Source organism: Centroberyx gerrardi, chromosome 1 (assembly GCF_048128805.1).
Source record: "Centroberyx gerrardi isolate f3 chromosome 1, fCenGer3.hap1.cur.20231027, whole genome shotgun sequence".
Taxonomy (NCBI): Eukaryota; Metazoa; Chordata; class Actinopteri; order Beryciformes; family Berycidae; genus Centroberyx; species Centroberyx gerrardi.
In genome coordinates, this window is record NC_135997.1 from 21,775,315 (window position 1) to 21,787,592 (window position 12,278).

The 12,278-nt window shown below is 41.7% G+C and overlaps 1 protein-coding gene across 1 annotated transcript in view; it reads left to right on the forward strand.

Annotated features, from left to right (window-relative positions):
* Nucleotides 1–12,278, forward strand: part of spata17 (spermatogenesis associated 17) — a 43,473-nt gene that overhangs the window by 143 nt on the left and 31,052 nt on the right. The window contains exons 2-5 of the mRNA XM_071921989.2: nucleotides 441–530; nucleotides 1,857–1,938; nucleotides 3,385–3,435; nucleotides 6,416–6,519. Coding sequence (XP_071778090.2) covers nucleotides 441–530; nucleotides 1,857–1,938; nucleotides 3,385–3,435; nucleotides 6,416–6,519 — 327 coding nt within the window. The remainder of the gene's footprint in view (nucleotides 1–440; nucleotides 531–1,856; nucleotides 1,939–3,384; nucleotides 3,436–6,415; nucleotides 6,520–12,278) is intronic.

A 12,278-nucleotide genomic window follows, 5' to 3' on the forward strand; every position in this document is an offset into this window, starting at 1 on the left:
GTAAAAGCGGTAACGCTACTGAACAAGCTAAACTAACATCACCATAGTTAGCTAACGTTAGCTAAAACGTCAACTATGCTTGCGTTTGTTAGCTAACTACATGGTAAGTCATGCTTCTACATTGTAGCGCTAAGCTACGTGTAAACTTACCAACAAGAGGTAGCCACTGGTTGTTTTGAAAAGGGTTGTGTTCAGTAACCTTTTCCCAAATTTCAATGCGCACGACAACTAAGAGTTAAAGTGGAAGTAGTGATACCCAGAAGTCATGTGCAAGAGAAAGACATCAATGCAACTAATTTAATTTGCTATACGCAAAGTAGAGGTAAAGTATTTTTTGCATAACATTGAGGTAATGTAGCCTACATTACACTGAATGTGCACAGTGTCTATCAACTTGTGTGTTTATGTGTGCGTGTGTGTGTGTGTGTGTGTGCGCCCAGTCTAGCCGAGGAGAACAGACAGAGGGAGAACCAGGCAGCCACCCAGATTCAGAGCTGGTTCAGAGCCTGCAAGGTGCGGGCTTACCTCAGGTATGTTCTGTGTGTGTGTGTGTGTGTGTGTGTGTGTGTGTGTGCGTGCCTATCTGTCTAATGTAAAGCCATCGGAGCCCATTTTATATCAGTAAGCCTGGAAAATACACTTTATGACACTATAAAGGTACTCCTTTATATGCAACACATAAAGAAAGATACAAGCCTTAATATTTTGTATAACAATTTGAGGTTCTGTGATACAGAAAATCATTCAGGCAGGCCCCTAAGAGTTAATTTCAAGGGAAACCCTGATACTAGCTCACTACCGTAATTGTCCCACTCCTAGAGCTTTGCAAATGGCCTCGAGGAATAAATGTCGCTTGCACTCCTTGCTCCTTTCACACAGAGAGAAATGAATGTCTCTATCTCTGTGCCTGTTCCTATGCTGTGACCCCAACACCATTCTGCAGGGTCAGCAGACAAACTTCCAGACAGTAGGTTAATTCAGATTACTTTAGTTAATTGATCAATGCGTTAAGTGGATAATTAGCAACAATTTTAGCTGCCTAAGTGCAACTCCGGGGTTGTGCTATCCCCACTATAAGCATTGATTTTCTGGGCATATAAATGGCCTTTTGGAAATTGATGGCCTCGTTGGAAGCAGAGAATCGCAGTGGACTTGCATTTAGAGTATGTTTGAAGATGAATACAAATGTGTGCCGCTGGCTAAAGGGGGCGAAAGGCTCGTCGGACATGATCGAAAAGCCTGCAGGAGCAGAAATGTTCTGTGTGTGTGTGTGTGTGTGTGTGTTCGTGAGTGTGTGTGTGTAAGCCTAATGTTTCCCTGACCTTTTAACTGAAGTTGAGTGCAGCCTAACATCTGTAGGCAAAAAACAAAGTCTCCATATCATAATTCAGGATCAATGATCCTGCGGACAATTAATCTTATTTTACCTTAAACTGTGTTTTTTTTTAAATGAGGTCAGTTTGCCAGTTTCCTGTTTCACTATTTGTTAATTTCAAAAGCATAAAGTATCACAACAAAAAAAGATCTAAATGAGTTTTATGTTTTTATGAATTCCACTATATGCCAGAATGTGATTTTTCAGCTTTTTTGCGTTCAGGTTTTTTGGATGCAGTTCCCACACATGTCTAATGACGATTTTCATTTTCTTGCTTTCCACCCATATTTGCACTAGTTGTATTTCTGAGCATAAACTAAAAAAAAAAATCAAACATCAAATACCTAATTTGATTTCCCTCCACCTGTATATCTGAATATGACATATATATTTTTAATTTTCAGTGTTTTCCATCATTTCAATAACTTAAACTACAAAAAATTATACATCCAATCCTCTCCCCAATATGATTTTATTACAGCCATCTGCACAAGAAGGCGACCATTATGCAGAAGATATGGCGGGGCTTTGCAGCAAGGGCACGTCTCAGACAAATGGTGAAGGTAAGCCAGCTGCCGGAACGGCTATAGATATATTGATTATGTTATGATAGCACGCATTAGAATTCAATTGCTATATTCCTAAGCCCCTGCGTCTGACCTTAAGAAATATAATTCACCCATTACACATCGGGAAATTAGCACTTAGGAAATATGATGCGATATGATATGGAATTCCATCTATATCACTACTCCTGGGATGCATATAGAAAGAGCGGCAGGAGGGATGGAGGGAAGGAAAGAAGGGGAGAGAGGGAGTGTGTGTGTGTGTGTGTGTGTGTGTATGTGTGCGTGCGTGTGTGTGCGCTTTAGTAAAACAAGGCCCCATTTTCAGCATATTGCCTCCAACTGCTTCTTAATTGAACAGATTGTTGATACCGGATCCAATACCCAGCGCTCTCACGTATAATTTTCCCCTGGATTGAGTTTTGTAAACGTATCACAACAAGCTATTTATCACGCCTCTAAATTGACTGTTTGCTAAAGCATAACTGCCAGCCGCCGTTTGGGAGGCGTTCAAGAAATGGAAACGAGGGGGGGGGGTGAAATAAACGATGAAGGATGTGTCACAACACACATATGGGCTAAAAAGAGGCTGTTTGGTCTCATTTGGAAACAGACGAGCGCTAATTTAAATCACTCAAAATTGCCACAGTGCACTATTTTGAATTAGCCCTAAGAGATTCTGGTCTTCTTCTCTCTTTCTCTCTCTCTCTCTCTCTCTCCCTCTTGCGGATCTTATCATGCGTAAAGTGACGCGCGCAAAGCCTCATCTCAAAACATCAAGCTGAATTTACAACCTCCTTTCAAGTCTTTGTCTCCCTTCCCCTTCCTCTCCTCCCTCTCTTCCCTGTCGTTATTAAAGAAGACGTGTTGAGATATGAATCCCTTTTATGGCCGGCTCTCCAGTCCGCTCCTGAAATGTGCCCCCAGTGGTTGGCCGGCACGTTTGGCGCGCGACGGCTCGTCGAGTGTGCCGCTGAATATTCTCTGGCCTTTTGTTAGTCTCTTCTGGCAGTGCTGTCATTGATTATGAAACCCAGCGGAGAGCGTTTGGCCGTCATACATCTCCATTAGCTCGCTGCTTGACTACCATAGATTTTCTTGGCCCTTGTCTGCGTTGGGGTATTAAGAGAGTAGCGCGCCGCACCGTCCTCCCCTCGATACAAAGTCCCTCTAACCTCTCTCGCTCTCTCTCTCTTTCTCTCTCTCTCTCTCTCTCTCCCTCTGGCTTTCTCTCTCTCTCTCTCTCTCTCTCTCTCTCGCTCTCCCTCTCTCCTCTCCTGCCCCCTTCCCTCCTCCCTCCTCCCCTCTACAGTGGCCCTATCTGTGTTGCCTGTGTGTGCAATGTATTATGTATAAAGAGCTCTTTATCTTTGAGGCCTGCTGTGGACAGATCAGAGGGCTGGGAGACAAGATGTAACGCTGTCTTTTCCTTTGTGTTCACAGGCGGCATATTTTATCATGAAGATGAATTTCTACGAGGAGATGGCGGTCAGGGTAAATATCACCACAGTGTCTTGTTTTAGCAAATGGAGTGTCGTGGTGGGGGGACACTCGCTCTCTGTGTGTGCTGTGAATGGGAGGGCCCCATAAATAGCAGCCTGGAAGCACTCCATCATACCACTTCATTGCAAGCAAAAAAAATGTCCATCTTAACAAGTGATTTAATCTTACATACAGTCTTTATGGTTTTTTTTTTTTTTTTTTTTTTAAATAAGTGGCAAAATATGCCAATGAGGTGAGATAGTTGGACTGGTTCATGTACAATTTAACTTGTTTTAAGAATTTTAATGAAATTCAGGCATATTACATACTTGTTTACTAGTTTGTTTTTGCCTCTTTTCTGTTATTCCTTTTCCTGGCACTTTTCTAGGCTTTACTGAAGGTACCTAGATATTCCAGGGACATTCAAATCCCTGGAACATTTAATTGCCAGGCATTTTATTTTAATTATTTTAATTATTTTGATGTCTTGGCACTCTTGGTTGGTCCATTCACAGTTATACATTGTCATGTTGGTGCTACAGGAATTAAACCTTATTCCACTGTTGTACTTGGTGTAAAAATCCCTCTGGATGAAAGTGTCTGCTAAATGCTGATCTATACTTATATCTATCTCTCCAATTCAACCATTTCTATAATTTTTCTGTTAATGCTCATGCCCATCAAATGTTCCCCTTCCCTTTCTTGTATCTTCTTAACAGCTACTACTGTACGACCCATAAATCATAAGGCTCTGGCTTTGACTGACGCTTTGGCACTTTTACTCAAGGATATTGCATCGAAACCTTATATTTTTACAATTCCATATAGCCTACTCTTTTGGCTAACAATTTCACTCAGCCAAAACCATTAAAGATTTTTATGAGCCAACAAAAAAAAATCCCCAGTATTTATTGAAGAGGGCATGTTACAGTCCAGCCAGAGAGAGCTGTTGAGACATTGGTGGAAAAGCTTGGAAATTGAGGGTTTCGAGTTTTATATTTGATAGAAACCCAAACAAATAAAGTTGACCACCCTGCTGTTTTCAGTAAATGTCGTGTTACGGGGCAGACGATAGATCCAGGGTCACTGTCTCACCCTGCTGTCTGAGGTCATGGGGTTAAAGGTTAAGGGTGATGTCACCACTTAGAGCAAAGCAGAAGCTTCTGTAGGTAGAGACGAGAGGGTTTTATTAGCCTTGTAAAATAACTACTGAGATGCCCATAGGAAGCAATAGGAATTTATATGGAAAAGAAAATAGATATGGATAGATAAAAAAGCCTAAAAGGATGTAGTGAAACCAGATCTAGTAAAATTAACAATATTCCCAGGTCTGTGTGTTGAATTCCATTTTTTTGCAATACTGCCTATTGAAAGAGAATTGTTTTAGCATGTACCCCAGCCTTAAAGTTATTTAAGGATTTGTTAAACGCAATTCATTTTTATGCTGGGAAAATAATGGCAGCTGTATTTGAACAACATCGTAATCTCAGGATCTGTTGTGATACACTAGTGGAAAAGCAAGAGAGGTTGTATTTGTGTGAGTGTGTGTGTCTGTGTGTGAGAGTGTGTGTGAAAGAGAGAGACAGAGACAGAGACAGAGAGAGAGTGCCTGCTCAAAAGTGAGTAAGTGAAGGACATCTCCACCCACTGACACTCTTTGACCAAAGAAATAGTGAATGTGCGTGTGTGTGTGTGTGAGAGAGAGAGAGAGGGAGAGAGAGGGAAAGAGAGACACAAAGGGAGAAACAATCATCTCTGAATCCCCTTGTGACACTTCCTTTGAATCAATTTTGATTCTATCCTTTCTTCTCTCCCCTCCTGTTGTCTTTATCACGGCGTGGTAGCTAACAGAAGATAATGTATTAGCGCCGTAATAGAAACCAGTGTTTACATGCCGCACCTCGGATTTGTATTAGATTCAACAGCATCGATTTCACTAGTCAAAAAAGGTCAGCAAGAACTCGGGAGGCGGCAATTACTTTATTTAAAATTATCTATTGACTGGCAGATCAATGCTAATTCTCATTTTGCTCTTTGTTGTTTTTTCTCCCCATCCTCCACTCCTTCTCTTCTCTCCTCTGCTCTCTTCTCGTAGTGTGATTATTCTTTTACCTGCCGTTGTTTTAATCTCCTAATTAGTCTGAAGGACATCCACCCCCATGCTTTACAATGGTCCACAGGTGTGTGTGTGTGTGTGTGTGTGTGTGTGTGTGTGCGAGTGTGAGTGTGTGTGCTAGCTAATCTGCAGCCTCCACAATCAATGTGGAGTGATACAGTTAAACGTATGCGGCTGTGACAGCTGTCTGTCCCACCTTGGGTTGTCCCTTCATCACTACATCGGAAAATTTCATTTTTAGACCACAGGCATGCATGTTTAAGAATGTTCTCTCATTTAACATTAATACCAATAATACATCTGTATTATTTTTCATGTTTAATGTTTTTTCATAACTCAGATATAAAAAAAAATAGCAAGTATGCGGGTAGTTTTTCAAATATGTCAGAAAAACACGAAAAAGAAAGTACCATCCCCATGACTATGATTCAGTTACCTCTTTTTGGTAATATAAAGAACACTTTGGTTTTGTAGTTTATGAAATAAGCTACATTGCTCTTTTTGCTCCTGCAGAGAGGCACACAGACTTTACCGTCTGTACAGCACCCCATTTTTAGCGAGACAGGATTCCATTCTTCTTGTTGGCATGAAGTCTCAAATGTATCCTCCTTGTTAAAACATAGATTTTATTGCCGGGTTAAACAAATCATGTCTTTCGGGGCTGTTGAAATAATGAAGCATCAAAGTTGCCATCCTCCTAGACACATTCTATCATGCCGTGAGAAAACCTCTGAAGAGAAACTACTGCCGTGGGATTTTCACTCTGGTCGTCTAAATGTGTGTGTGGGCAGTGCAAAGTGGAGTGTTGGAGTGGAGTGCAGCGGAGTGTTTTTCCTCCCTTGGCCTTATAGACTGTTGTGTGTTCATCCCTTACAGATCCAGCGCAGATGGAGAGGGTTCTATGCCAGGAAATACATCCATAACTACTACGCACGCAAGAGGTATCTGGAAGGACTCTCCATGAAAAACCAACTAGTCAGGTAAATAAAGTCAAAGTCAACTTTTTTGACGTTTGGAAGGTTAAGTCAACAAAAAAAGAGTCCAATTGAGGTTAGGGAAAAAATCTCTCTTTACAAATATAAAAATGCATTGACAGCTGTCATGTCTAAGTAAGAAAAAACAATGTTTCATCGAGAGCTTTGTAAAATAGCCTGACACTCCTATATGAGGCCCAAGAGGGAGAGAGAGGAGACAGATTGACATCATTCCAATTGAACTTCTGCACCTCCTCCTTTTTCTCTTTTTGGTTTTTTGTACCAGTGGCCAGTATATATTTTGGCAGTCATGGGATGTGATTTTTCACCTTTTTAAGGAATCATCTCATCATTTATTTCATCTCGATTTCATCTTGATTCACTTATTAGAGAATCCCTTGGTGATTCCCTGCTTTTCTCCCATGAAATTCCATTGTGTTGATTATATCTCTTGGTAATGCAATCTGTCGACATCCATGATAAAGCAGAAAAGTGACCAATATGTACCTTTTTTGACAAGAAAAGTTACAACAGACGTGTAATTACGTCTGCTTCAGTGACAAGCAGAAATCGTGTAGGTTTTTCTTTTTTGAGAGTAAAGAAGGAAAGTGAAAAGTGAACGTCAGTGAATGGAACCCCCTACTACTTCTACCTCTTCTCTTTCACTCTCACTCTCTCTCTTTCGCTCTTTATCTCACTCGCTCTCGATCTCTCGTGTTTTTGTGCCATTGGACCTTACAGTATGTGTTTTTGTAATGTACAGTTGTGTCTAGGGACCACTAGGGCCTCCTTTATACAACAACATATTATGCAGAGTAGCCAGGAAGGAAGTCAGGTGGTACAAGTCAGTCAAGATGAATTGATTTGATTAGTGTAAAGGCAGCTGGGTAAAAGGTATACTTGTGTACCCGTAACCTCAGAGAGAGAGAGAAAGAGAGAGAGAGAGAGGGAGGGAGAGAGGGAGGGAGAGGATGGGTAAGGGGCATACCTTTACTTGTGTTCCCATAATGAGAGAGAGAGCAAGAGAGAGAGAGGTGGTGCGTAAGAGCTGTACTTGCGTAGCTGTTACCTCAGAGGGAGAGAAACCGGGCCAGGGTGAGAGGAAAAGTGAGGGAATGAAAGAGACGGAGAGAGAGAAAGAGATGAAGAGGAAAGGAGAGGGAGAGAGAAACACAGAGCGAGAGAGAGAGAGAGAGAAAAGTCCTCCAAAGCGCCCGGGGCTAAGAGGGAGAGAAGTGAACGATGTGAAGAAATTAAAAATTAGCCTCTGATTTGAACCGCAGCTTGTGCATTAATAAAACATCCTGCGCTCCAGGGCTTACTGCTAGAGATACGCCATCTTTTATTTTTGACAAAAAAACTTAACGTTTAGCTAATAGTCACATTTTTTAATGTTGCTAATATATTTTGCCGGAAAATATCTTAAGGCCTCTGCTAAAATTAAATGTAAATTTGTTAAAGTGCTCCTTGGATCACTGACTCCCCCCCCCCCCCCCCCCCCCCCCCTCTTCCCCACCACCCTTCCACCTTTCCTCCACACTCCTCGCCCCTCTTCACCCCCCTACAGAGGTAGAGGGGACTAGGCTGTTAAAGTCCATTAAGGAAGTGTTGCCACTTTAGAGTTATATTATAACACACACACACACACACACACACACACACAGAGCAACTTCATCAAGCATTCTGACACCATATCAGTGACCAAAGAAAAACTGGCGACATTGTGACTGTAGGGGTTTATCCTTCCCACTATGCCTTGTCTAAATAGAGAACAGACTTTGTCACTACTTTTATATACAGCGTGTATTTACTAAGCCTGACTAAAAATATTTAGAATAAGCATAAAAATGTGAGAGTGAAAATATTGTAATATATTAAATGTCAAAGGTGACACAGCTTGTGATTATAAGTCTAAACTAAAAATCTGAAAACCTGTAATTTAAGCAATTAATGCTTGCCTGAGAAACTATCCATGTACTATAATTATCTGGGTCTGAAAACTATTTCGGGCCGTGTTACAGTGTTTCAACTACTGCTGAACAGGTGGAGCAGGAGCCTTCCTAAAACAGTAATGTTTGTATTTGGTCCCATGCAGGGTTTTCACAGGGCCTAAATGCTGTTGCAGAAGTGTTTGCGCCCCACCAAGACAAAAATATAGGAAGTCTTGAATACTGCTGTACTATCACACACATCTCTCTACTCTCTTCCCTCCCTCCCATCACTGTACCATAAGGCTAATAAAATCTGAAGAGCAGAGTGAGAATAGATTAGAAAAATAAGGAAGTAGAGGATTGTGAAAATAAATTAGGGGGAGCTTGGGTTGTTGTCATTTTACTGGTCTGGTCCTACTGTTTCATTATCAACGGTGTGACATCCCCAGTCTCCACATTAACACACACATGCACAGGCACACAGACACACACACAAACACGGCCCCTCCTCCACAGTGGTTTGGGGTGTTGAGGTCACTCTCTCGCCAGTTAATCACTTGTTTATTTAGTGCTGCTGGGGTCGCGATCAATTAACGCCGTGCCGGCGTTTATTTAAAATATCCTCTCTGTGTTAGCTGCGGAGCCCTCGGATCGCACGCTGCCCGATCACTCACCCCGCAAAGGTCCGCTTTTTAATCCGCCAGCACGCTCCCCCCTCTGTAAGTCTGTCCGTCTGTCCAACCAGCTGCATAAATTATTCAAAGTTGGACTAATGGTCCCCATTTAGTGCGGGCCGACCGGCCGCGCATGGTAATGATATAGGAGCAGTACATGGACCGCCGAACCTCTCTCTCTCTCTCTCTCTCGCTCTCTCTCTCTCTCTCTCTCTCGCTCTCTCGCTCTCTCTCTCTCTCGCTCTCTCGCTCTCCTGACGGATCTCCCCCCGCGCAAAACCATCTGTGTCATTTCATTAGCCGCAGCACCCAGCTAATACATGCTTACACGCTACCCTCTTTCTCTCACCTTCTATCCCTTGCTCCCTCCCTCTCTCCCTCCCTCCATCTCTCTCTCCCTCCATCTCTCTCTCTCTCTCTGTCTCTCTCTCTCTCTCTCTCTCTTTCTCTCTCTGAGGCCGGCCGGGGTTCACGGAGCTCCGGTGTCCATCCTCATTCATCCCTCCTCTCCTCCTGCATAGCCTAATGAAGTCAGGACCCCGGCGCAATCCCCACTCCGCCACACTTTTCCTCGGTACCCCAACAATTTATCACTTTGTCAGGGAGACACTTAAAGTTCCTGGGCTTTAATAAGGGCATGCAGTGGGACGATGGGGGCAATTAGGAAAGCAGAGCAAGCCCGCTTTGCATATTTACTAAATGCGCTGGTGTCATTGCTGCCGCCACCACCACGGCCTGTTGGCTGCATGAATTATTCCTCTATCTGCAATAAACAGCTGGGTAATTATTACTGCCATAATCAGATAAATAATTCTCCCTGTGATGTTGCGACGACATGGCGAAATCTTTTAACTCACGCGAGGAGAACAGAAAAAAGAGGCTGAGGGGAGAATTTATGGACTTGGAGTGGCTAGGCTGAGCAGCGCTGGTGTTCTTTTTTTTTTTCCCCTCTCTGTCTTTTTTGCTCGCGCTATGCTGTCTCTCTTCCTCTCTACTTTTTTCCTGTCTCTCTTTACGCTCGCTCTCTTCATTCCTCTCTCTCTCTCTCTCTCGTGTCCCTCTCAAGGACATTCATGAAAGGAGAGCTGCTATGGTAGCGAGAGAGTGTGGGCCTGCCTGCCTGCCTGCCTGCCCCGCGATCACTCTCCGCTTCTCTGCGTCAGTCTTTCTTTTGCTCCTCTTTCTTTCTGATCCAGTTGGGGTGGAGACGAGTTCACTCCTTCAGTCTTTGATTGGATTTGTGTGCGTGCATATACATGTGTGTGTGTTGGAGTATAATCTGGGTGCTGTGCTCTCCAAGCCTCTTTAGGAAACTACTTTTGTTCAGAGAGGGGAAAAACAATGGAGGAAAGTGGGTAAAAACATCCTTTTCTTAGGAATAGGGATTTGGTGTAACTTGAGCACTGGAACTGTGGTTTGCCTCCCAGAGCTTTTCATGGTATCAGTTTTACTACTTGTGGTTTAAAATGAATCAATTAGTTATTCAATAAATCAATCACTTAAAGGGAAATACTGTGTTATGAGGGTGTTGAAGGCTCAATACATTGAGTTGGTCACTGTCTAAATTGACTGGCTGACTCCCCCCTCCTTTACCAGCTATTGAATCATTTAATTGGAGCAATTAAAACAGCCAATCAGGTCAAGCCTCCATTAAATATTTAGATCCTGGCCAATTAGCTGCTCTGGTGCTGGCCTGGATGACCGCAGGGGTGGCCCGCTGTCCCACAATGCCTCATTCTCTGATATCCCATCAGCCCTTGGCTCCCCAGTGTGACCCAGGGAGTAAATTATTGATGAGGAAGTAAGGAATTTAGCTGTTCTATATTAACCATTTAAATAAGTTAACAGGCAGGGGTGAAAATGATACTTAGGGTTTCCAGTATTTGAAAGTAGTTGAGTATGCTTGATTAGCTTGTCCAACACTTAAACGGCCATCAAGAGCAATCTCTAGTAATAGTTTACTTGAAGTGCTCATATGGCATTACATGGCATGCTAAGCACATTATGAGCATCTAATAATCATCATAATTAGAGTGTGATATGCAAGATAACGTGCAAAAAAAATCTTTGTATCTAATAACAAAGTAATGTATTCAAATAATGCATGATAATATAATATACAATATAATATATTGGTTGATGTGATAATGCAAGAAGAATGCATATGTGGTTATAATACTCTTATGATACCTCATAGTTCACTTAAAGTAAAATCTTACCAGCTGTTTTTTCCCATAACCAAAATGCATTTAACTACTATTATGTTCAGGCTTGTAAAGTAGAAAATCTCATGCATAGAAATACATAGACGATTTTGGAAAAGAATAAGCTTTAATGCAGTTTATTTTTAGTTAGTCCATCTCTGTTCTTTGAACATGACATTCACTTCTATGCTGTTCGTACCAAAATAGTCCTCCAATCTTCAGTAACCGGGTGAATGTGCTGGTTTGCTCATATCTGATAGTATTATATATGTTTGACAGCTAAAATCACATCAAATTATAGTACTTTGGTAACACATTTTATGAATACTCTAAGAAGATCCCTTATAATGTGTTATGAGTATTGGCATACATCATGAGATATTATGTAAATTCATAACCAGGTTCATATAATATTACATAGCCAGTGATGAAAGGTATTCTTGCCCTTTTAAGGAAATAGAAAGTGTATTTGTTTAATCAAAATTATTACATAATTTTATTTGAAACTCAGAGGTCCAATCTGACAGGTCTACCAACCAATAAACAATGAGCATGGAATACTACTACTACTACTACTAGGCTGCTGTTACTAATATTATGGACAAGTATCGGGGGTATCAGGCTGTACGTTTTAGACCTGGATGAACTACAGAAAGCATTAAAATAGACAGGACAACATTTTTTATTTGTTTGTTTGTTTTGCCCCTGAGCAGAAACTACCATCAGAAACTGTTATGTTCAACAGTATCCTTGATTGGTAGAGCATTTTTGATGAGTGGTGATGGTGTGTTGTTAAAATAATGTTGCTAACTATTATATGCACAGAATCACATGTCAATTAAAATTTTTCTTTTCAACATTTTCATTCCATGAAACTGTAATCACCGTGATTTTATCAGAGTGAGCCAATATAGTCAACCAATATATAATATAGTGTAGATGGCAAAAACTTCCAT